This window comes from Macaca thibetana, chromosome 1 (genome assembly GCF_024542745.1).
Source record: "Macaca thibetana thibetana isolate TM-01 chromosome 1, ASM2454274v1, whole genome shotgun sequence".
Taxonomy (NCBI): Eukaryota; Metazoa; Chordata; class Mammalia; order Primates; family Cercopithecidae; genus Macaca; species Macaca thibetana.
In genome coordinates, this window is record NC_065578.1 from 14,205,261 (window position 1) to 14,229,807 (window position 24,547).

General features: G+C 49.2%; 1 protein-coding gene across 2 annotated transcripts; it reads left to right on the plus strand.

Moving 5' to 3' along the window:
• Nucleotides 1-381: 381 nt before the first annotated feature.
• Nucleotides 382-22,954, plus strand: LOC126929263 (chymotrypsin-like elastase family member 2A). 2 transcript variants are annotated; one of them, XM_050745547.1, is made up of 8 exons: nucleotides 382-466; nucleotides 757-845; nucleotides 4,469-4,566; nucleotides 5,629-5,757; nucleotides 6,280-6,416; nucleotides 8,887-9,032; nucleotides 10,262-10,414; nucleotides 22,853-22,954. In XM_050745547.1, exons 1-8 carry the CDS (start codon nucleotides 427-429, stop codon nucleotides 22,868-22,870), a joined length of 810 nt encoding a protein of 269 aa, XP_050601504.1. In that variant the 5' UTR covers nucleotides 382-426; the 3' UTR covers nucleotides 22,871-22,954. The 2 variants fall into 2 exon arrangements, with proteins under 2 accessions (XP_050601504.1, XP_050601425.1); XM_050745468.1 differs by lacking the exon at nucleotides 22,853-22,954 and adding an exon at nucleotides 14,857-14,949.
• The last annotated feature ends 1,593 nt before the right edge of the window (nucleotides 22,955-24,547 follow it).

Sequence of the window (24,547 nt, forward strand, 5' to 3'; positions counted from 1 at the left end):
CACGCCACTGCACTCCAGCCTGGGTGACAGAGCATGACTCCATCTCAGAAAGAAAAAAAAAAGAGAAAGAAAGAAAACACAACTCCTCTCCTCAGTCTTACACAGGGAGGGAAAAAAAATAGAAAACACAACTCCAAGGACCAACAATTAGTATTTTTCTTCCTTCCCTAACACACAACATAATCTCTTCAAAACAGATGGAACCCATATTCCAATATCTACCTTTGGCATCTTTTTCAAAGTATTTCTAGGGTGACAGCTGGGAGGAAATGGGAAAAAAAAATATTTGGACACAAGCTCTTTTTTCCACTGGGCTTTGAGAAAATCCCCATCTTGCGTGCTCCCAGTGTATCTCTCACTGATAAGTTCCTCATAAAACCGGGGCCTTCTCCAGGGCCACGCTGACAGAACTCCCACGGACACACCATGATTAGGACCCTGCTGCTGTCCGCTTTGGTGGCTGGAGGTAAACCCTGTCACCCAGAGCCACTGGTTTCCCATCCCCTGGTGTGGCTGGGAATGGGATCTTCCTGTCCTCCCCTCTCGCCCCCACCCAACCCCTACTGCATTCAGACCTATAATCATAAGAAAACTGGAATGGAGTTTCAAAGAATTGGAGCAAAGAGCAGGATTCTATGACCTCTTGGGATCTTTCTAGAACAAGGGTTTTCTATTTGGGGGTTCAGAATGCAGCAAGTGTAGTTTACATTGTGTGGGTCGCTGCTTCCTGGACTCAAGACCCTTCTCTTTTCATAGCCCTCAGTTGTGGGGTCCCCACTTACCCGCCTTCTGTGACTAGAGTGGTTGGAGGTGAAGAAGCGACGCCAAACAGCTGGCCCTGGCAGGTGAGTCAACCACACTGTACTTCCCCCTGTCCCTGCCCCACTCCCTTTACATCCCCCCTTTGCCCTTCCACCATGGAGTCTACTGTGCTGGCAAAGTGAGGACTGATGGGACTCAGAGAGCAGCACAGGCAACTTCACCAATAAGATACATTTCCGGCTGGGCGCAGTGGCTCGTGCCTGTTATCCCAGCACTCTGGGAGGCCCAATCCGTGCAATCCATGCCCTACTGTCACCTCCCTCCCCTCTGCTTGGCCGTGGCAGGGAATTGAAAGACAGGGGAGGAGGAATGAAGGAACAGGAAGGGCATGGGACAGCTTCATTAGAGACTTAAACAGTGTCAAATGTCACCACCTTAAAGTTCTTCTTATTTATTTATTTTTTTAAAGACAGGGTCTCACTCTGTCACCCAGGCTGGAGTGCAGTGGCGCCATCCCGGCTCACGGCAACCTCCGCCTCCTGAGTTCAAGCGATTCTCCTACCTCAGCCTCCCAAGTAGCTGGGATTACAGGCACACACCACCACACCCAGCTAATTTTTGTATTTTTAGTACAGACAGGATCCCATCATGTTTGCCAGGTTGGTCTCAAACTCCTGGCCTCAAGTGACCCACCCACCTCGGCCTCCCAAAGTGCTGGGATTACAGGCGTGAGCCACCGTGCCCAGCCTCCACCACTTTTAAGTTCTACCCCACACCTGTTAAACCATTTTTTAGTCTGGAAAAAAAAAAAAGTGAGGAGCCAGCAGGCTGGATAGTAAGGTCCACTTATGCAGTCTCATGTTCCCATGAGTGGATTTGGTCTTCAGGGGGAAACTAGACAAGCAGGAGACAAGATCACCCGCCCCTGATGATCTCTTTCATTCTATTCATTTGCTTATTCACTCACTTGTTCAATCAGTAAGCATTTGTTAAAGACCCAGTATGTACCAGGCACTGCTCTAGGCACCTGGCACATAGCAGTGGGGGGAAAAATTCATGAAGCCTTTGTTAAAGTGGAGGAGTGGCCGGCACAGTGGCTCAAACACCTGTAATCCCAGTACTTTTGGAGGCCAAGGTGGGCGGATCACCTGAGGTCAGGAGTTCGAGATCAGCCTAGCTAACATGGCGAAACCCCTTCTCTACTAAAAATACAAGTAAATTAGCCAGGTGTGGTGGCAGGCACCTGTAATCCCAGCTACTCTGGTGGCTTAGACAGGAGAATGGCTTGAACCCAGGAGACAGAGGTTGCAGTGAGCCGAGATTGTGCCACTGCACTCCAACCTGAGCGACAAAGCAAGATTCCACCTCAAAAAAATAAAACTAAAATAAAATAGAGGAGTGAGACAATAAACAACTGAATGAGTAAACTCATAACATGCCAGAAAATGAAAGATACTATGAGGAAGAGTAACGCAGAGCAAGAGGAAGGAGACGAGTGTGTCTGTGTGTGCGTATGTACATGAGCGTGCATGTATGTGTGTGCACACTGTTTGAAACAGCATGGTCATAGAAGACCTCATGGAGAAGGTAACATTGAGCAGAGACCAACAGGAAGTGAAGGAAAGAGCTACACCGATATTTGCTAGAATATTCCGGGCAGGAGGAAGAGCCAGTGCAAAGGCTCTGAGGCAGAAGTGGGTTTGGTGTATTTGCAGAACTTCATAGAAGTCAGGGTGGCTGGAGGAGAGGACAGTGGGAGCCTATGGGGTCAGAGAGGCCACAGAGGGCCTAGTAGGTCATCAGACAGATTCAGGTTTTATAAGCTGTAAAGGGGGAGCCACTGGAGGGCCTGAGCAGAGAAGAGAAGTCATCTGACTTCCATTCAAAAAGGGTCATTCACGCTACTGTGTTGAGAAAATGTGGGCGGGAGCGGGGAGAAGAGATGGGAGACTAGAGTGATCATTGAGAAGACAGGATGACTGGCACACGCAGTTGAGGTAGTGACCGAGGGGTACCAACCACTCCACATATTCCCAAGCTACAGCTGATGGGATTTGCTGATGGACTGGAATGAGGGATAACAGGGAAAGACAGGAGCCAAGGATGACACCAAGGTTTGCGACCCGAGCAGCAGTGGAGTTGCCATTGACTGTGACAGAGGACCCAGGGGAAAGACTGCATTTGGGATAAGTCAGGAGTTTTGTTTTGGACATACTAAACCGGAGGGAGCTAAGGAAAGAGCTCCCAAGGAGGGGAACATCCCAACCAATCCAGTTGCAGAAAGATGTTCAGAGCAGGGTTTTTGGTGGTTTTTTGTTTTTGTTTTTGACATGAAGTCTCACTCTTGTCACCCAGGCTGGAGTGCAATAGCACAATCTCGGCTAACTGCAACCTCTGCCTCCCGGGTTCAAGTAATTCTCTTGCCTCAGCCTTATGAGAAGCTGGGATTACAGATACACGCCATCAAACCTGGCTAATATTTGTGTTTTTAGTAGAGACAAGATTTCACCATGTTGACCAGGGTGGTCTCAAACTCCTGACCTCAGGTAAATTCACCTACCTCGGCCTCCCAAAGTGTTAGAATTACAGGCATAAGGCAGCACTCCTGGCAGAAAATTTATTTTTTAATAGTCTGTATGTTTTTTATTTTTCTATCCCAGATTTTTTGCGTTAATTTTGTTGTTGCTTTTTGTTGGGGGGGCAGAGCAGATACAGGCTCTTGCTATGTCACCCAGGATGACCACAGAGCAATCACAGCTCCCTGCAACCTAGACTTTCTGAGATCAAGCAATCCTCCCACCTCAGCCTCTTGAGTAGCTGAGACTACAGGTGTGCATCAAGACTCCCAGTTAATTTTTATTTTAAAAATGTTTTGGTAGAGTCAAGTTCTCGCTATGGTGCCCAGGCTGGTTCACAAACTCCTGGGCTCAAGCAATACTCCCACCTCAGCCTTCTGAGTAGCTGGGACTATAGGCATGCACCACGGCACCCAGCAGCTAATTTTGGGCATTTTTGTAGATACAATGTAATAGTCCTTCCTCACACTGCTAAGAAAGACATACCTGAGACTGGGTAATTTATAAAGGAAAGAGGTTTAATTGACTCACAGCTCAGCATGGCTGGGGAGGCCTCAGGAAACTTACAATCACGGCAGAAGGGGAAGGAAACACATCCTTATTCACACAGCGGCAGCAGGGAGAAATGCCGAGCAAAAGTGGGGGAAAGCCCCCTATAAAACCATCAGATCGTGTGAGAACTCACTATCATGAAAACAGCATGGGAGTAACCACACTCACGATTCAATTACCTCCCACCAGGTGCCTCCCACGACACGTGGGGATTATGCTACAATTCAGGATGAGAATTGGGTAGGGACATAGCCAAACTTTATCAGATGGGGTTTCACCACATTGCCCAGGCGGGTCTCAAACTCCTGGGCTCAAGTGATCCTCCTTCCCTGGCCTCCCAAAGTGTTGGGATTACAGGCATGAGCCAGCATGCCTGGCCTGATCGTTTTTAATATAGATTGCATTAACGTATTTTTTATCTTGACGTCTGAGGTTTTGGGTGCCCCCTTAAGTTGTGCACCTGAGGTGAGTGCCTCACTCCCCCTTACCCTAGTCCCAGCCCTGTTCTTGGGAAACTGGAGTGCAGGGAGGCCCTGCTTTTTCAGCCACAGCCACAGAGCTCCTGTGTTTCTCTCCAGGTCTCCCTGCAATACACCTCCAATGGCAAGTGGTACCACACCTGCGGAGGGTCCCTGATAACCAAAAACTGGGTCCTGACAGCTGCCCACTGCATCAGGTAACTGCCATTCCCTGGGCACTTGGCCTGCTCACCAGCCGGTGCTCATTTCTGAGCTGGGGGCTTAAATGGCCTGAACCACGCTACATAAAGCAGCCTTGCAAATAACCACTAGCCTGGCCGAGACACAAGCTGTAGTCAATCAATGGTCCAGTGTGTTGGCCCATCAATGTCAGTACATGGGTGTCCTGTGCCAGGTACTGAGGGAGGCTGAGGAGAAAGGGAAGGCCTAATCTCTGCCCTCTTGGGGAAACTATATGTGGCCTCTGGATCTGGAATTGGGTTCCCTTGAACAACTTGACCTCTCAAAGCTTCAATACCATCACCTGCAGAAAACAATGGAGTAACAGAATTTAGTGTGAATTCAATGAGTGGATTTACTAAAGGGCCTGGCACTTAGTAAGTGCCCAGTGAAAGCTAATTCTCAATTATAGACTAATTGTAAAGGCCTGCAAGGTTCTGCAACGTTGTTCACTTATCCTCTTTGTTATCCGTGACTTCTGCTCATCACAGCTGGAACTCACCGGAGCTTCTGCTGGGTCCGTGTGACTCCTTCCAGGAGTGATCCCTTCTCCCATCTAATTTACAATAAGCTCTAGGAGGTTTTGGGGGAAATAATAGAGGCCTACAGTCAGGAGTCCTGGCTTCGGGTTCTGGTTTCTCACTAACGGTGGGACTCTGGGCCAGGTTACGCCTCTCTGGGACTCAGTTTCCCCATCTGAAAATGAAAGGTGGGAAAAATGTCCTTGAGAGCAAATGACTCCTGTTTTCTCTGTGTTCATCTCATTCCCTCCGTAATCCTACAGAGTCTGTGTTATTACAACATTGATTTTATATTATAGTCTATAGTTAGTATAGTAACAATTATTATATGATCATAGTTCTTATGTTATATACTTTAGGCTCTATTATAATTAACTGATTGTCCCATGGGAGGAAAGATCCCCAAGCCCAAGCCCCAACTAGTGGCTCATGCAGCAGCCAGTTACTTGGGTCTATCCCAACATTATCCAAAGCCAGGCCTCTGGAGGTGACCCTCTCCCTGGGCCCCCTTTCTCCCAGCTCCTCCAGGACCTACCGCGTGGTGCTGGGACGGCACAACCTCGACATTGCGGAGTCCGGCTCGCTGGCCGTCAGTGTCTCTAAGACTGTGGTACACCAGAACTGGAACTCCAACCAGGTCTCCAAAGGGTTCGTTACTGTCTGGATGCACTTGGGGATGAGGTTGTCAGGGAACAGATGGGGGTCTCACAGAGGCAAGTGTCTCAACTCCACCACATGCCCTCTGCTTCTTCTGTAGGGAGGGGGAAGAAGCTCTGGCCTCTTAGAGGTGGAACCAGCTCCAAAGATGTCCGGGGTGGGGATGTGACCTCAGGAGGGAGAAGCAAAGACTGCCAGAGTGACCTGGTTTGCTGCCAGTCAAGCCTGCAGGGTCCCTGTCCGCGGAGCGTGTATCTACTTCATGCCAAGTCCTGGGGACACAGCGACAGTGCTGTCGACCCTGTAACTCTCCCTGGAGTAGGACACAATCTCTCCTCCCTTGCCCCTTTCAACAAGACCCTCTGCATTTTCAAAGATGCCCTGGGACCCTGCCACTCAGAGCAAGCTGGGGCAATGTACAGGGAATGATGACAAGGTCTCAGAGCCCTCCAAAGCCCCACAGGGCAGGAAAAGTCAACCCTGTCCTCATGCTCTCCCTCTGCACTGACCCAGGTACGACATTGCCCTGGTCAAACTGGCTAACCCCGTCTCCCTCACCGACAAGATCCAGCTGGCCTGCCTCCCTCCTGCCGGCACCATTCTACCCAACAACTACCCCTGCTACGTCACGGGCTGGGGAAGGCTGCGGAGTAAGTGGGAGCCAGGAGCCTCCAGGCCTGGGAGGGAAGGGAGGTGATGTCACCCCTGTCTGGCCAGAGCCTCTCACCTGTCATCCCAGGGTGTGTGGCTGCCTCGGAGAGATGGGGTGGCATAGGCTGATGCCTGCCTGGGTTCAAATGTCAGCTCTCCCACTACATGACTGTCACACCTTGGGCACATTACTAGGTCTCTCCATGCAGCACTTTTATCATATGTAAAATGCAAATAATTGACTGGGCGCTGTGGCTCACGCCTATAATCCCAACACTTTGGGAGGCCTGGCAGGCAGATCACTTGAGGTCAGGAGACCAGCCTGACCCAAATGGTGAAACCCCGTCTCTACTAAAAATATTTTTAAAATAGTAGGGCGTGGTGGTGTGCACCTGTAGTCCCAGCTACTCAAGAAGCTGAGGCAAGAGAATCGCTTGAACCCGGGAGGTGGAGGTTGCAGTGAGCCAAGATTTCGCTACTGCACTCCAGCCTGGGGAACAGAGCGAGACTGCGCCTCAAAAAAAAAAAAAAAAAAAAAAAGGCCATAATAATAGCAGCTACATCACAGAGTTGGCAAGAGGATTAAAGGAGATAATCCATAAGAAGCCTGCCATGTGGTAGGTGCTGTGTGTTAGTTGTTGTCACTGTCCCTATGATGGAAAGAAAGTTACAGAGACCATGTGACATCTTCTGTGTGGCCCATAGAGTTCAGAACAGCATTTTCCTCTGTGACCTGAGGCCCCTGGAGCCCTCATCGGACCCTCCGTGCCCCATGGCAAAAGCTGTCCCCTGTACCATTCGGTCTTGCTGCTCAGAACCTGGCTGAGGGCGGGTCTCCTTTGACATAGACTCCAGGGGTTAGAGATCCAATGACTGTAGCCACCAAAAGGAACAGAGTTCCGGCCCTTCCATTGTGAAATCACCAGAGGTTTGGAAGATTCTAGGAAGGGATGAGTGATAATGACCTTATGACCATAATGACATTATGAGTGATAACGACATTATGACATTTCTCCCTAATGACATAAACCTATAAGTATAATGACATGTTTTTCCAGGGGTACATACACATACGTACCCTGGAATAAATCCCCATTGCCCTCCTGACTGGCTTATCTGTAAATACAAGGACACATCAAATCCTGTGGTGAGTGGTGGTGGAAGAGGCATTTCATGCTTATTAAGATAGAAGCACAACCACCTGTTTGTTTCCCCAGACAACCCTGGGGCAGATGCAGTTCATCTGAGACAGTGGAAGCGGGGAGGCATCCAAATGCTTGGCTTTTAGGCCCAGCTCTGCCGGTCACGGTGAAACCTTGGGCAAGTCACTTCCGAACCTCAGTTTCCTCATCTGTAAAATGGAAACACTGTTGGTAAAGACCAAAGAGGTGAAAGGTGAAAATGCGTCCTACATTGCAACATGTTATATAAGTGTTAATCACTTATTAGTGGTCTTAAGCCAGACCCTTAACTTCCGTTTCTTTTTTTTTTTTTTTTTTGAGACAGAGTCTTGCTCTGTTGACCTGGCTGGAGTGCAGTGGTGCAATCTCGGCTCCCTGCAACCTCTGCCTCCCAAGCTCAAGTGATTCTCCTGCCTCAGCCTTCCAAGTAGCTGGAATTTTAGGCGTGTACCACCACACCCAGCTAATTTTTGTATTTTAGTGGATACAGGATTTCACCATGTTGGTCAGGCTGGTCTCAAACTCTTGACCTCAAGGGATCCATCCACCTTGGCCTCCCTAAGTGCTGGGATTACAGGGTGAGCCGCTGCGCCTGGCTGACACTTAACTTCCCTAGGCTTCAATCGACAGTGAAGAATTATGCTACTCTCATCCTTGCCACTCATAGCTGTGGTAACAGAAATGAAGGTGATGGTGGCTGTGTCATTAGGGGCCATTACAATAGCCCTCTCTTCACCACACCAGCATATTTTTCCCAAGGAGGGGGCTCTAACTGCCAGGAGGCTCACTTTCTTATTTCAGATAAGTGACAGAAAACCAGGGAACTAGCTCAGCAAAAAAAGGGAAATTGTTATAAGGATTTAAAAGTTTCAACCCAAGGGCAGAGATAAAGCCAGGCGTCAGGAACAGGCTAGAATCAGGGGCTGGAAGCCTGTAAGAAACTCAGGAAATGCTCTCTTGGAATTTCTTTTCTTTGTGAGTCTACTTCATTCCCCACATAAAACAAAATGTCAGTCATTGCCAACAGCTTCCCAGATTTACGTCCTCTGAAACCGGAATCTCTTAGACCCCATCTCAGGATCCCAGGGGAGGGAGCTCATTGGCTTAGCTTGAGTCAGGTGTTCACTGCTGAACCATTCAACTGTGAGGACACAGTATAGACAAACATAGCTGTTCGAATATTGCAATGGATGGGAGACAGTAACGAGGTCAACCCAGTACTGGTCAACCACTTCCTTTTTCTCAGGAGTCCTTGCATCCCTAATGCTTTCTTTCTGATCTCATTCAGCCAACGGGCCTCTTCCTGATGTCCTGCAGCAGGGCCGGTTGCTGGTTGTGGACTATGCCACCTGCTCCAGCTCTGGCTGGTGGGGCAGCACCGTGAAAACCAGTATGATCTGTGCTGGGGGTGATGGCAAGATCTCCAGCTGCAACGTGAGTACCAAAATCAGGGGCCCTGCTCCATCACAAAATGTGGCTGGTGATAAGGTTATAGAAGTCCACCTCTCCATAGATCCATCCACCCTCCTCCTGGCAGAAGTACCCAGAAATATGTTCCAGGTATATCAGAACCCGATCTTTGGCCAGGCACGGTGGCTCTTGCCTGTACCCTATCACTTTGGGAGGGCAAGTGGGCAGACCGCTTGAGGAGAGCAGTTTGAGACACACCTGGCCAACATGGTGAAAACTTGTCTCTACTAAAAATACAAAAATTAGCCAGGCGTGGTGTCGGGCACCTGTAGTCACAGCGACTCAGGAGGCTGAGGCAGGAGAATCACTTGAACCCATGAGGCAGAGGTTGCAGTGAACTGAGATCACACCACTGCACTCCAGCCTGGGTGACAGAGTGAAGCTCAAAAAACAAAAACAAAAAAACTTGATCTTGGTTCTTATTCGTTCTTGTTTTGAGATTCTCCTTGTCGTGTCCACCCCTCTCACTGCTGGGAAGTCCTTCCCTGGGTCTCATCAAGGTCTCTCGTGACTGTCATTCCATATCCTTTCCTCTATGCTGGAAGGGAGCCAAAGGAAAGTATTCCCTGGCTTAGGGCCTTTCTAGGATGACTTCTGGGTTTTCTGTTGAATTACTCTCATCAATGGCCCAGCGTGTCCCCTCCAGGTAGCTGCCACGGAAGCCTTCCCGGAGACAGTGTCTTAACCACCAGGAATTGCTCTGTGTTGGACTTAGCAGTGAAGTGGGGATGGAATAGGAAGGAGATCCACATGCCCTTCAGATCACACTGTGCCCTACACACTCTGCCCACACAGACCACCCCACCCGCGGGAAGTGGGGAAGAGCCTGAACTCTGGGATGTGGCCTCAGCTCCTTTACAAACTGCCTGTGCAACCTTGGGCAAGTCCCAACCTCTCAACACTCCAGTTTCTCCTCTTCAGTGGCCTGGGGACACTGTGAATATTTACCTCCTAGGATTTTGTGAGGATTAATAAGATAAAGCATAGAACATGCTTAGTTCAGCTCTGGCCACACAGGAAGAATAGGTGTTGGCTCTTGTTGGAATTATGGTACCATCTTGGGCTTTGACCGCAAGGGCCAGCTTCGGAGGACAGTGACCTACAGCAGAACAATAGAAATGCATTGAGAACAATGGTTCCAATGAGCAGCCCCTTCCTCTCCCTTTACCCTTCTATAACTCTGGCCTTCCTAGGGAGACTCCGGCGGGCCGCTGAACTGCCAGGCATCTGACGGCCGGTGGGAGGTGCATGGCATCGTCAGCTTTGGGTCTAGCCTCGGCTGCAACTACTACCACAAGCCGTCTGTCTTCACACGGGTCTCCAATTACATCAACTGGATCAATTCGGTAAGAACTGGACCAGCCTAAGCCCCAGGGCACTGCCCTGCCCACCTGGTCTTGGGAGTCCCATGCCCACCTGGTGACTGAGAGCCCCTCCTTTCTCTTGAGAGCTAGATGGGAACCCCTTGGAGGAGGCTGCAGACCTTGGCAACTGCTGGGCCCCCCTTGGGACCCCAAAATTTCTGTGTGGGTAAAGCTGAGTGAAAAGGAACATAGAGGGTGGCCTTGTCCAAAGATGTTGGACACTCCTCAGGCATACTAAAAGTGAGTTCCGCCGGACGCGGTGGCTCATGCCTATAATCCCAGCATTTTGGGAGGCCGAGCGGGCAGACTGCGAAGTCAAAAGTTCAAGACCAGCCTGGCCAACATGGCAAAACCCCATTTCTACTAAAAAAAAATACAAAAAAATTAGCCAGGTGTGGTAGTGCACTCCTGTTAACCCACCTACTCAGGAGGCTGAGGAAGGAGACTCCCTTGAACCTGGGAGATGGAGGTTGCAGTGAGCCGAGATTGCACCATTGCACTCCAACCTGGACAAGAAGAGTGAAACTCCAAGTAAAAAAAAAAAAAAAGAGTGAGTTCCATAGAAATGGTGATTTTATTTTTGTGTATCTGTGTGTGGCCCAGACTCCACCATCCAGTGCTGTAAACGGGTATATTTATCTGCAAAGCCCAAAACCTGATACTTTGAGACCCCCATAGCATTAATTATTGGAAATTTGACCCCCTCAGGGGTCTTCCAGTTATTCTGTAGGGTGACCAATGATTCCAGTTTGTGCAGGACTGAGAGGTTTTCCAGGATGCAGGACTTCCTGTTTTACTCTGGGACCATCCCAGGCAAATAAAGCCGAGTTGGTCCCCCTGTCTTATAAATGTAAACTCAGAGCTGTCTCCTTTCAGCTTCCACAATAACTCAATTTGTTTTTAGCAATGAACACACATTTGTTTATAACAGTAAGCATTAACATCATGTATTAAAAATGATAGGCCAGGTGCCATGGCTCATGCCTGTAATCGCAGCACTTTGGGAGGCGATGGAGGGAGGATTGCTTGAGCCCAGGAGTTCAAGACCAGCCTGGGCAACATAGCGAGACTCTGCCTCTACAAAAAAATTTTTTTAAGTGATTCAGGCATTGTGGTGCGTGCCTGTAGTCTCAGCTACTTGGGAGGCTTGGGTGGAAGGGTCACTTGGGCCCGGGAGGCCAATGCTATTTTGAGCCAAGGTCGCACCAATGCACTTAAGCCTGGGCAACATAGCAAGACCCTGTCTCCGAAAATAATGATAATAATAACTGGCATCAATATTAAGGAGCAGCCATGGATACACGCAGCAGTAGGTGAAAGCAGCCAGAACAGGAAACCCCGTCACAAGAAAGGGGTGGCTGGTGGCTCACGCCTGTAATCCCAGCAGTTTGGGAGGCCCAGATGGGTGGATCACCAGAGGTCAGGAGTTTGAGACCAGCCTGGCCAACACGGGGAATCCCCGTCTCTACTAAAAATTCAAAATTAAGCTGCCTGTGGTGGTATGTGCTTGTAATCCCAGCTACTCAGGAGGCTGAGGCAGGGGAATCACTTGAACCTGGGAGGTGGAGGTGGCAGTAACCCAAGTTCATGCCACTGCACTCCAGCCTGGGCAACGGAGCGAGACTCCATCTCAAAAATAAAAAGAAAAACCACAAAAAAAAAAAGAAACGGGTGCCCAGGAGAGGGCAGAGGAGCCACCATGCCTGTCACTGAATGCTGGGAGGGAAGAGTCGGACACTCTGTGCCGACGAAGGACCACCTCAGTTTGCTCTTCTGTAAAATGGGACTTGAACTAGACAAGGACTTCACAATTTAGGCGCTACAGCAAATGGGAGTTATGGTATTTGTGGCAGAGCCCCCAAAGAAGGGAAAAGCTGGCATCTGACTTCACTAACTTTAATTTGCAGAGAAGTGTTCATTAAACTGACACTTATAAAACCAAATATGAAGCTGCAGCCATGAGCACGTGGTCACAGGAGGAAACTAAACTGTCAATATAAGCAAGTGGCTGCTTCCAAGTGTTCCCACTGATTCTTGCCAGCTCCTTGTTCATTTGTCTGTCCGCTGGCATCTTTTTGCCAACAAGTGGTCACAGGCAGAGATTCCTAAAACGTTTGTTGGGGAAAAATGGAAAATCAAAAAGACAGTAGCCATTAATCATTAATTGGTGCTTTTTTATATATAAATTGGGAAAAACCCATCTGAGTCCACCTTTGGAGGCGCCACCCACACGTCAGAGGATCCTGGCCTGAGACTGACTGGATGAAAGGCTGCTTAGGGGCCTTTCCCAGCCAAATTCTAAGACCCTTTTCCAGCCCCAGCTGCTGTGGGAGTCACCGTACAGCTGGTCCTGGCAGCACCTTGGGAACCTGAGGCAGGGGCAGGGGCAATTGTCACAGTTTTTTTGTCCCAGCATCAGCTGTTCCCAGCCACAGACACAGGCACAACAGAGCAAGCCAGATCCCAAAGCATGGCCAGATGGCAGCAGGGATCCAAGGGGCAGCGTGCCTTGCGAGGCAGCTGGCAGAGTCCCTGTGTTCATGGGAGAGCAGTCGGGGCAGGCACAGATGCCCGGTAACGGGTTTCAGAAGGGGGAGAGTCAAGCAATCAGCTGTCCTTGGGTGGGGGCTGCCCCTGGCAGCGGCGGAGGCGCTCCTGACAACTTGCAGTGGCCCCAACCCAGGGATACAGTGTGTGCAGCCTGGAGTCACGAACCACTAGAGCCCTGGGGGTGCCTGAGAGCCCCTGCCTGGATAAACCCAGACAGGTGACAAACCAAGGTCAGGAAGTACAAGCAAAAGATAAGAGCAGAGAAGCAGAGGAGACAATTGGCCTGGGGCATTCATCCTTTCAGCAAATGTCCATTGAGTGACAGTCACACATGAACTCCAGCAATCCTTAGCTTTTATTCTTTTACCAGAGGACAATACATACTCTGTGTAAAAATATTAAAAGAATATAAGAGTGTATCAAGTAAAAAAGTAGAAGTCCCCCCTCATTTTACATCTCCAATTCCACTCTCCAGAGGTAATCGTTGTTTTTGGTTTTGTTTTTTGAGACAGAGTCTCGCTCTGTCACCAGGCTGAAGTGCAGTGACTTGATCTCGCGTCACTGCAACCTCTGCCTCCCGGGTTCAAGCGATTCTTCTGCCTCAGCCTCCTGAGTAGCTGGGACTACAGGTGCACACCACCACGCCCAACTAATTTTTGTATTTTTAGTAGAGATGGGGTTTCACCATGTTGGCCAGGCTGGTCTCAAACTCCTGACCTCAGGTGATCAGGCCGCCTTGGCCTCCAAAGGTGCTGGGATTACAGGCACGAGCCACTGCTCCTGGACAAGTTGTCATTGTTAACCGCTTGGTGTGTGGTCTCAACTTTATGTGCATATATAGCTATATATTTACATAGACAGACACTGTCTTCTAAGCAAAAACTAGGATCTGAGTCTTCATACTGTTCTGCAGCTGTTTTTCATTTAACACCTTATCACATTTTACATGTCAGTACATACATGTCATTCTTTGGAACAACTAAATAGCATTCCATAGTTTGAGTATAATGAATGAAGCTTTCATATTTCCCATTTTTCACTCTTACATTATGCAGTGAACAACCTTGAACATAATTCTTTCACACTGGTCTGAATGTTTGTGCTATAGCAGCTGGATCTCCTGCTGTTTACAGCACGAGATCATGAAGTTGGCATATCAAAATGTTTAATAGGCTGGGCGCGGTGGTTCACGCCTGTAATCCAAGCACTTTGGGAAGCTGAGGCGGGTGGATCACTTGAGGTAAGCAGTTCGAGACCAGCCTGGCCAACATAGTGAAACCTCATCTCTACTAAAAATGCAAAAAATTAGCCAGGCATAGTAGTGTATGCCTAAAATCTCAGCTACCCGGGAGGCTGATGTACGAGAATCACTTGAACCTGCATGGCAGAGGTTGCAGTGAGCCCAGATCGCCCCACTGCACTCCAGCCTGGGCAACACAGTGAGACTGTCTCAAAAAAAAAAAAACGTTTAACAGACACTGATCAACAGCCTCTGGAAACAGTTATAGCGCCAACCACATTGCATAACTGCCTTGCAAATAGCAGTTTTGATTTGAGAAACAAATGAAATCTAAAAATATGCCATCCACACATTTGGAATATAAGTTTTAGGGGTTCAAAGGCCCCCAACCCTGAAGCCCACACAGGACTCCTGGTAAGACCCCCTTTACAGGAAGACCCTAACAGGTCAATGAAAAGCTGTGATTGCATCTTTGTTTTCAAAACGTCATCAGAACTCCTCAAGCAGGAGCTAGTGCAGTGTGGGCTGCCTGTGACTCACTTGAGGAGCTTAACCCAGGAGGACAGAGACAGGAAACTGCCACGCACAGCTCTGTGGTTAGGTGAACCTGACGATTTTCTTGTGTGTCCTACAGGTGATTGCAAATAACTAACCAAAAGAAGTCTCCGGGACGGTTTCAGACTTGGAAAGGTCCCAGAAGCAAATTAATATTATAATAAAATGACAACTATGCAAATCACATCTTGATGAGAGATTTATTAGCAATCCATCCTAACATCCAGGGCCCTAAAAACCAGAAATAGGCTGGGCGCAGTGGCTCAACCCTGTAATCCCAGCACTTAGCACTTTGGGAGGCCAAGGCAGGCAGATCGCTCGAGTCCAGGAATTCAAGACAAGCTTGAGTAACATGGCATAACCCAGTCTCTACTAAAAATACAAGAAGTAAATGGGCGAGGTGGTACGCACCTGTAGTCCCAGCTACTCAGGAGGTTGAGGTGGGAGGATCGCTTGAGCCCTGGAGGTAGAGACTGCAGTGAGCCAAGATCTTGTCATCGCACTCTAGCCTGGGCGACAGAGTGAGACCCTGTCTCAAAAAAAAAAGAAAAAAAGAATTTTGCATCTGCGTCTCCCTGCCCTACTGAGACCTCAAGGACCCAGCCCACTTTACAACCTGACACATGACATTATTGTCAAACAACATATAAATGGAGCACTAAGCTCCAGGGAGGGAAGTGGGCTGTAGCGGCTTCCTGCACTCTGCCTCCTCTGCCTCCCTTTCCTCCCCTAGTTCAAGACCAGCCTGGGCAACATAGGGAGACTCTCTCTTTACAAAAAAAAAAAAATGTTTAATGACTCAGGCATGGTGGTGCGTGCCTCTCAGCTACTTGGGAGGCTTGGGTGGAAGGGTCACTTGGCCCCGGGAGGCCAATGCTATATTGAGCCACGGTTGCACCAATGCACTTAAGCCTGGGTGACATAGCAAGACCCTGTCTTCGAAAATAATGATAATAATAACTGGCATCAGTATTAAGGAGCAGCCGTGGAGACATGCAGCAGTCGGTGAAAGCAGCCAGAACAGGAAACCCCGTCACAAGAAAGGGGTGGCTGGTGGCTCACGCCTGTAATCCCAGCACTTTGGGAGGCCCAGACGGGAGGATCACCGGAGGTCAGGAGTTTGAGACCAGCCTGGCCAACATGAGGAAATCCCACCTCTACTAAAAATATAAAACTAAGCTGGGTGTGGTGATACATGCTTGTAATCCCAGCTACTCTGGAGGCTGAGGCAGGGGAATCACTTGAACCTGGGAGGGGGAGGTTGCACTAACCCGAGTTCACGCCACTGCACTCCAGCCCGGGTAATAGAGCGAGACTCCATCTCAAAAAAAAGAAAAACCACACAAAAAGAAAAGGGTGCCGGGAGAGGGCAGAGGAGCCACCATGCCTATTATTGAATGCTGGGAGGGAAGAGTCGGACACTCTGTGCCGATGAAGAACCACCTCAGTTTGCTCTTCTGTAAAATGGGACTTGAACTAGACAAGGACTTCACAATTTAGGCGCTACAGCAAATGGGAGTTATGGTATTTGTGGCAGAGCCCCCAAAGAAGGGAAAAGCTGGCATCTGACTTCAGTAACTTTAATTTGCAGAGAAGCGTTCATTAAACTGACACTTATAAAACCAAATATGAAGCTGCAGCCATGAGCACGTGGTCACAGGAGAAAACTAAACTGTCAAAATAAGCAGGTGGCTGCTTCCAAGTGTTCCCACTGATTCTTGCCAGCTCCTTGTTCATTTGTCTGTCCGCTGGCATCTTTTTGCCAACAAGTGGTCACAGGCAGAGATTCCAGAAACGTTTGTTGGGGAAAAATGGAAAATCAAAAAGACAGTAGCCATTAATCCTTAACTGGTGCTTTTTTATCTATAAATTGGGAAAAACCCATCTGAGTACATCTTTGGAGGTGCCACCCACACGTCAGAGGAGCCTGGCCTGAGACTGACTGGACGAAAGGCTGCTTAGGGGCCTCTCCCAGCCAAACCCTAAGACCCTTTACCAGCCCCAGCTGCTGTGGGAGTCACCTTGCAGCTGGTCCTGGGAGCACCTAGGGAACCAGAAGCAGGAGCAGGGGCAATTGTCCCAATATTTTTGTCCCAGCGACAGCTGTTCCCAGCCACAGACACAAGCACAACAGAGCAGGCCAGATCCCAAAGCATGGCCAGATAGCAGCAGGGATCCATGGGGCATCACATCTCGCGAGGCAGCTGGGCAGAGTCCCTGTGTTCATGGGAGAGCAGTCGGGGCAGGCACAGATGCCCGGTAACGGGTTTCAGAAGGGGGAGAGTCAACCAACCAGCTGTCCTTGGGTGGGGGCTGCCCCTGGCAGCGGCGGAGGCGCTCCTGACAACTTGCAGTGGCCCCAACCCAGGGATACAGTGTGTGCAGCCTGGATTCACGTACCACTAGAGCCCTGGGGGTGCCTGAGAGCACCTGCCTGGATAAACCCATACAGGTGACAAACCAAGGTCAGGAAGTACAAGCAAAAGATAAGAGCAGAGAAGCAGAGGAGACAAGTGGCCCGGGGCATTCATCCTTTAAGATGAATACACTCCTATAAGAGTGTATCAAGTAAAATGTATCAAGATGTCCCCCCTCATTTTACATCTCCAATTCCACTCTCCAGAGGTAATCATTGCTTTTTGGATTTATTAGCAATCCATCCTAACATCCAGGGCCCTAAAAACCATGAGTAGGCTGGGCACAGTGGCACAAGCCTGTAATCCCAGCACTTAGCACTTTGGGAGGCCAAGGCAGGCAGATCGCTCCAGTCCAGAAATTCAAGACCAGCCTGAGTAACATGGCATAACCCTGTCTCTACTAAAAACACAAAAGGTAAATGGGCGAGGTGGTACGCACCTGTAGTCCCAGCTACTCAGGAGGCTGAGGTGGGAGGATCGCTTGAGCCCAGGAGGTAGAGACTGCAGTGAGCCAAGATCTCGTCATCGCACTCTAGCCTGGGCGACAGAGTGAGACCCTGTCTCAAAAAAAAAAAAAAATTTTGCATCTGCGTCTCCCTGCCCGACTGAGACCTCAAGGACCCGGCCCACTTTACAACCTGACACATGAGATTATTGTCAAACAACACATAAATGGAGCACGAAGCTCCAGGGAGGGAAGCGGACTGTAGCGGCTTCCTGCACTCTGCCTCCTCTGCCTCGCTTTCCTCCACTGCCAACACAGAGGCCTGGATTTCTGTGCAGGCGCTGCCTCACCGGATCCCGGAGGTTCTGGGTGAAATCTCATGGCCCAGGACCAAAGCTGGAGGCCGTGATCCAGGCCTGGCCAATCAACACATTGCATCCCCTTCCCCCACCACAATGATTGGCTCAGGGATGGGCATATGACCTGAGGCAGGTCCAATCAGAGAGGTTGCACGACTTGTTCCTCTTCCTGTTTGTAGCTAGGCACCCCAGGCCAGAAAGCCTGTGGGACTGACCCAAGGTCACACAGCAAATTCACAGCAGGTGTTTGTTCAGTGTTCTCATGCAGGACAAACTTTATTTTTACATTAAAACAAAGATACAGAACAGAATGCCAAATTCACATGACCCTTTAAGATAAAATATGGGACTTAAGATATAATTGCTTGCTGTAGTGACTGATACAGACCATAAATGAGTCCAAACTGTTACAGGGAGTACGGGATGGAGTTGGGACTGGAACCCACGTGGGTCTTTTGACATCCAGTCCCACCGGATTCTGCCCTCCCACCCCCACCCAATCTTCCTCACCTTTGCACGATCCTAGAGAGATTAGAGAGGGGAGGAAAGAGAAGCAGAGGAGGCAGAGTGCAGGAAGCCGCTACAGCCCACTTCCCTCCCTGGAGCTTAGTGCTCCATTTATGTGTTGTTTGACAATAATGTCATGTGTCAGATTCTAAAGTGGGCTTGGTCCTTGAGAATTCTTTCCCACCCATTTTCTTACCCATGCAACTATCCTGCAATCCAGGCCTGGATGGTTATGTAGGAAACTAAGGCCCAGAAGATAAGTGGCTTGTCCAGACCACCACACTCAAATTGATGGATCAAAAACTTGAACTCGGCCAGGCACGGTGGCTCACGCCAGTAATCCTAGCACTTTGGGAGGCCTAGGCAGGCGAACACGAAGTCAGGAGTTCAAGACCAGCCTGGCCAATATGGTGAAACCCCATCTCTAATAAAATACACAGATAAGCTGGGCGTGGTGGCCGGGGTCTGCAGTCCCAGCTACTCGGGAGGCTGAGGCAGAAGAATCACTTGAACCTGGGAGGCACAGGTTGCAGGTGAGCCGAGATCGCACCACTACACTCCAGCCTACGTGACAGAGCAAGACTCTGTCTCAAGAAAAAAAAAAAAAAAAAAAAAAATTGAACTCAAGTCTCTCTTTTTTTTTTTTTTTTGGAGACGGAGTTTTGCTCTGTCGCCCAGCCTGGAGTGCAGTGACCCGATCTCGGCTCACTACAAGCTCCGCCTCCTGGGTTCACACCATTCTCCTGCCTCAGCCTCCCGAGTAGCTGGGGCTAAAGGCGACCGCCACCACGCCTGGCTAATTTTTTGTACTTTTAGTAGAGACGGGGTTTCACCATCTTCGCCAGGATGATCTCGATCTCCTGACCTTGTGATCTGCCCGCCTCGGCCTCCCAAATTGTTGGGATTACAGGCGTGACCCACTGCGCCGGGCCGTCCCACTCTCCTATAAATGTAAGCTCAGAGAGCTGTCTCCTTTCAGCTTCCACAATAGCTGAATTTGTTTTTAACAATGAACACACATTTGTTTATAACAATAAGCATTAACATTATGTATTAAAAATAATAGGCCAGGTGCCATGGCTCATGCCTGTAATCGCAGCACTTTGGGAGGCCAAGGAGGGAGGATTTCTTGAGCCCAGGAGTTCAAGACCGGCCTGGGCAACATAGCCAGACTGTCTTTACAAAAAAATTTTTTTAATTACTCAGGCATGGTGGTGCGTGCCTGTAGTCTCAGCTACTTGGGAGGCTTGGGTGGAAGGATCAGTTGGGCCCGGGAGGCCAATGCTATTTTGAGCCAAGGTCGCACCAATGCACTTAAGCCTGGGCAACATAGCAAGACCCTGTCTCCGAAAATAATGATAATAATAACTGGCATCAATATTAAGGAGCAGCCATGGATACACGCAGCAGTAGGTGAAAGCAGCCAGAACAGGAAACCCCGTCACAAGAAAGGGGTGGCTGGTGGCTCACGCCTGTAATCCCAGCACTTGAACCTGGGAGGGGGAGGTTGCAGTAACCAAGTTCGCGCCACTGCACTCCAGCCTGGGCAACGGAGCGAGACTCCATCTCAAAAAAAAAAAAAAAGAAAAAACACAACAAAAAGAAAAGGGTGCCGGGAGAGGGCAGAGGAGCCACCATGCCTGTTACTGAATGCTGGGAGGGAAGAGTCCGACACTCTGTGCCGATGAAGGACCACCTCAGTTTGCTCTTCTGTAAAATGGGATTTGAACTAGACTCCTCCACAATTTAGGCGCAAGAGCAAATGGGAGTTACGGCATTTGTGGCAGAGCCCCCAAAGAAGGGAAAAGCTGGCATCTGACTTCACTAACTTTAATTTGCAGAGAAGTGTTCATTAAACTGACACTTATAAAACCAAATATGAAGCTGCAGCCATGAGCACGTGGTCACAGGAGGAAACTAAACTGTCAAAATAAGCCGGTGGCTGCTTCCAAGTGTTCCCACTGATTCTTGCCAGCTCCTTGTTCATTTGTCTGTCTGCTGGCATCTCTTTGCCAACAAGTGGTCACAGGCAGACATTCCAAAAACGTTTGTTGGAGAAAAATGGAAAATCAAAAAGACAGTAGCCATTAATCATTAACTGGTGCTTTTTTATCTATAAATTGGGAAAAACCCATCTGAGTCCACCTTTGGAGGCGCCACCCACACGTCAAAGGAGCCTGACCTGAGACTGACTGGACGAAAGGCTGCCTAGGGGCCTTTCCCAGAAATTCCTAAGACCCCAGCTGCTGTGGGAGTCACCATGCAACTGGTCCTGGCAGCACCTTGGGAACCTGAAGCAGGGGCAGGGGCAATTGTCCCAATTTTTTTGTCCCAGCGTCAGCTGTTCCCAGCCACAGACACAAGCACAACAGAGCAGGCCAGATCCCCAAGCATGGCCAGATGGCAGCAGGGATCCACGGGGCATCACGTCTCGCGAGGCAACTGGGCAGAGTCCCTGTGTTCGTGGGAGAGCAGTCGGGGCAGGCACAGATGCCCGGTAATGGGTTTCAGAAGGGGGAGAGTCAAGCAACCAGCTGTCCTTGGGTAGGGGCTGCCCCTGGCAGTGGCGGAGGAGCTCGTGAAAACTTGCAGTGGACCCAACCCAAGGTCACACTGTGTGCAGCCTGGAGTCACGAACCACTAGAGCCCTGGGTGTGCCTGAGATCACCTGCCTGGATAAACCCAGACAGGTGACAAACCAAGGTCAGGAAGTGCAAGCAAAAGAGCAGAGAAGCAGAGGAGACAAGTGGCCCGAGGCATTCATCCTTTCAACAAATGTCCATTGAATGACAGTCACACATGAACTTCAGCGATCCTTAGCTTTTATTCTTTTTCCAGAAGGTAATACATACTCTGTGTAAAAATATTAAAAGAATATAAGAGTGTATCAAGTAAAATGTATCAAGATGTCCCCCTCATTTTACATCTCCAATTCCACTCTCCAGAGGTAATCATTGTTTTTATTTGTTTTCGAACGGAGTCTTGCTCTGTTGCCCAGGCTAGAGTACTGTGACTTGATAGCTCACTGCAACCTCTGCCTCCCAGGTTCAAGCAATTCTCCTGCCTCAGCCTCCTAACTAGCTGGGATTACAGGCATGCACTAACATGCCCAGGTAATTTTTGTATTTTTAGTAGAGATGGGCTTTCACTATGTTGGCCAGGCTGGTCTCAAACGCCTGACTTCAGGTGATCTGCCCATCTCGGCCTCCCAATTTGCTGGGATTACAAGCGTGAGCCACCGCGCCCCGCCGATGATTGTTAAAAGCTTGGTGTGTGGTCTTCTCAACTTTATGTGCATATGTATGTATACATAGAGAGAAAGAGAGACACTGTCTTCTAAGCAAAAATAGGATCTGAGTCTTCATACTGTTCTGCAACTCTCTTTCACATAATACCTTATCACATTTTATATGTCAGTACGTACATGTCATTCTTTGGAACAGCTAAATAGTATTCCATAGTTTGAGTATAATGAATAAAGCTCTCATGTTTCCTATTTTTCACTCTTACATTGTGCAGTGAACATCCTTGAACATAATTCTTGCACACTGGTCTGAGTGTTTGTGCTGTAGCAGCTGGATCTCCTGCAGTTTACAGCACTGAATCATGAAGTTGGCATATCAAAATGTTTAACAGGCCGGGCGCGGTGGTTCACGCCTGTAATCCAAGCACTTTGGGAAGCTGAGGCGAGTAGATCACTTCAGGTCAGCAGTTGGAGACCAGCCTGGCCAACATGGTGAACCTTGTCTCTACTAAAAATACAAAAATTAGCCGGGCGTGGTGGTGCATGACTATAATCTCAGCTACCCGGGAGTCTGATGCATGAGAATCACTTGAACCTGTGTGGCGAAGGTTACAGTGAGCCCAGATCTCCCCACTGCACTCCAGCCTGGGAAACACAGTGAGACTGTCTCAAAAAAAAAAAAAAAAAAAAAAAAAGTTTAACATACACTGATCAACAGCCTCTGGAAACAGTTACAGCACCAACCACATTGCATAACTGCCTTGCAAACAGCAGTTTTGATTTGAGAAACAAACGAAATCTAAAAATATGCCATCTACACATTTGGAATACAAGTTTTAGGGGTTCAAAGGCCCCCTACCCTGAAGCCCACACAGGACTCCTGGTAAGACCCCCTTTACAGGAAGACCCTAACAGGTCAATGAAAAGCTGTGATTGCATCTTTGTTTTCAAAACGTCATCAGAACTCCTCAGGCAAGAGCTAGTGCAGTGTGGGCTGCCTGTGACTCACTTGAGGAGCTTAGCCCAGGAGGACAGAGACAGGAAACTGCCACGCACAGCTCTGCGGTTAGGTGAACCTGACGATTTTCTTGTGTGTCCTGCAGGTGATTGCAAATAACTAACCAAAAGAAGTCCCCGGGACTGTTTCAGACTTGGAAAGGTCACAGAAGGAAATTAATATTATAATAAAGTGACAACTATGCAAATCACATCTTGATGAGAGATTTATTAGCAATCCATCCTAACATCCAGGGCCCTAAAAACCATGAGTAGGTTGGGCACAGTGGCACAGCCCTGAAATCCCAGCACTTAGCACTTTGGGAGGCCAAGGCAGGCAGATCGCTCCAGTCCAGAAATTCAAGACCAGCCTGAGTAACATGGCATAACCCAGTCTCTACTAAAAATACAAGAAGTAAATGGGCGAGGTGGTACGCACCTATAGTCCCAGCTACTCAGGAGGCTGAGGTGGGAGGATCGCTTGAGCCCTGGAGGTAGAGACTGCATTGAGCCAAGATCGCGTCATCGCAGTCTAGCCTGAGCGACAGTGAGACCCTGTCTCAAAAAGAAAGGAAAAGAATTTTGCATCTGCATCTTCCTGCCCGACTGAGACCTCAAGGACCCAGCTCACTTTACAACCTGACACATGACATTATTGTCAAACAACATATAAATGGAGCACCTGGATTTCTGTGCAGGCGCTGCCCCACCGGATCCAGAGGTTCTGGGTGAAACCTCATGGCCAGGACCAAGGAGGGAGTCAGTGCTCCAGGCCTGGCCAATCAACACACTGCATCCCCTTCCCCCACCACAGCAATTGGCACAGGGATGGGCATATGACCTGAGGCAGGTCCAATCAGAGAGGTTGCACGACTTGTTCCTCTCCCTGTTTGTAGCTAGGCACCCCAGGCCAGAAAGCCTGTGGGACTGACCCAAGGTCACACAGCAAATTCACAGCAGGTGTTTGTTCAGTGTTCTCATACAGGACAAACTTTATTTTTATATTAAAACAAACAAAGATACAGAACAGAATGATGAATTCACATGAACCTTTACGATAAAATATGGGACTTAAGATAATAGTTTCTTGCTGTAGTGACTGATGCAGACCATAAATGAGTCCAAACTGTTACAGGGAGTATGGGATGGAGTTGGGACTGGAACCCACGTCTTCTGACATCCAGTCCCACGGGATTCTGCCCCCGCACCCCCACCCAATCTTCCTCACCTTTGCACGATCCTAGGAAAATTACAGAATTCTTTCCCACCCATTTTCTTACCCATGCAACTATCCTGCAATCCAGGCCTGGATGGTTATCTAGGAAACTAAGGCCCAGAAGATAAGTGGCTTCCCCAGACCACCACACTCAAAACTGATGGATCAAAGACTTGAACTCGGCTGGGCACAGTGCCTCATGCCTGTAACCCCAGCACTTTCAGAGGCCAAGGCCGGGGAACACGAGGTCAGGAGTTCAAGACCAGCCTGGCCAATGTGGTGATGGATCAAAGACTTGAACTCAACTGGGCACAGTGGCTCCCGCCTGTAATCCCAGCACTTTGGGAGGCTGAGGCGGGTGAACACGAGGTCAGGAGTTCAAGACCAGCCTGGCCAATATGGTGAAACCCCGTCTCTAATAAAATACACAGATAAGCTGGGCGTGGTGGCTGGCGCCTGCAGTCCCAGCTACTCGGGAGACTGAGGCACAAGAATCGCTTGAACCTGGGAGGCACGGGTTGCAAGTGAGCCGAGATCGCACCACTACACTCAAGCCTACGTGACAGAGCAAGACTCCGTCTCAAGA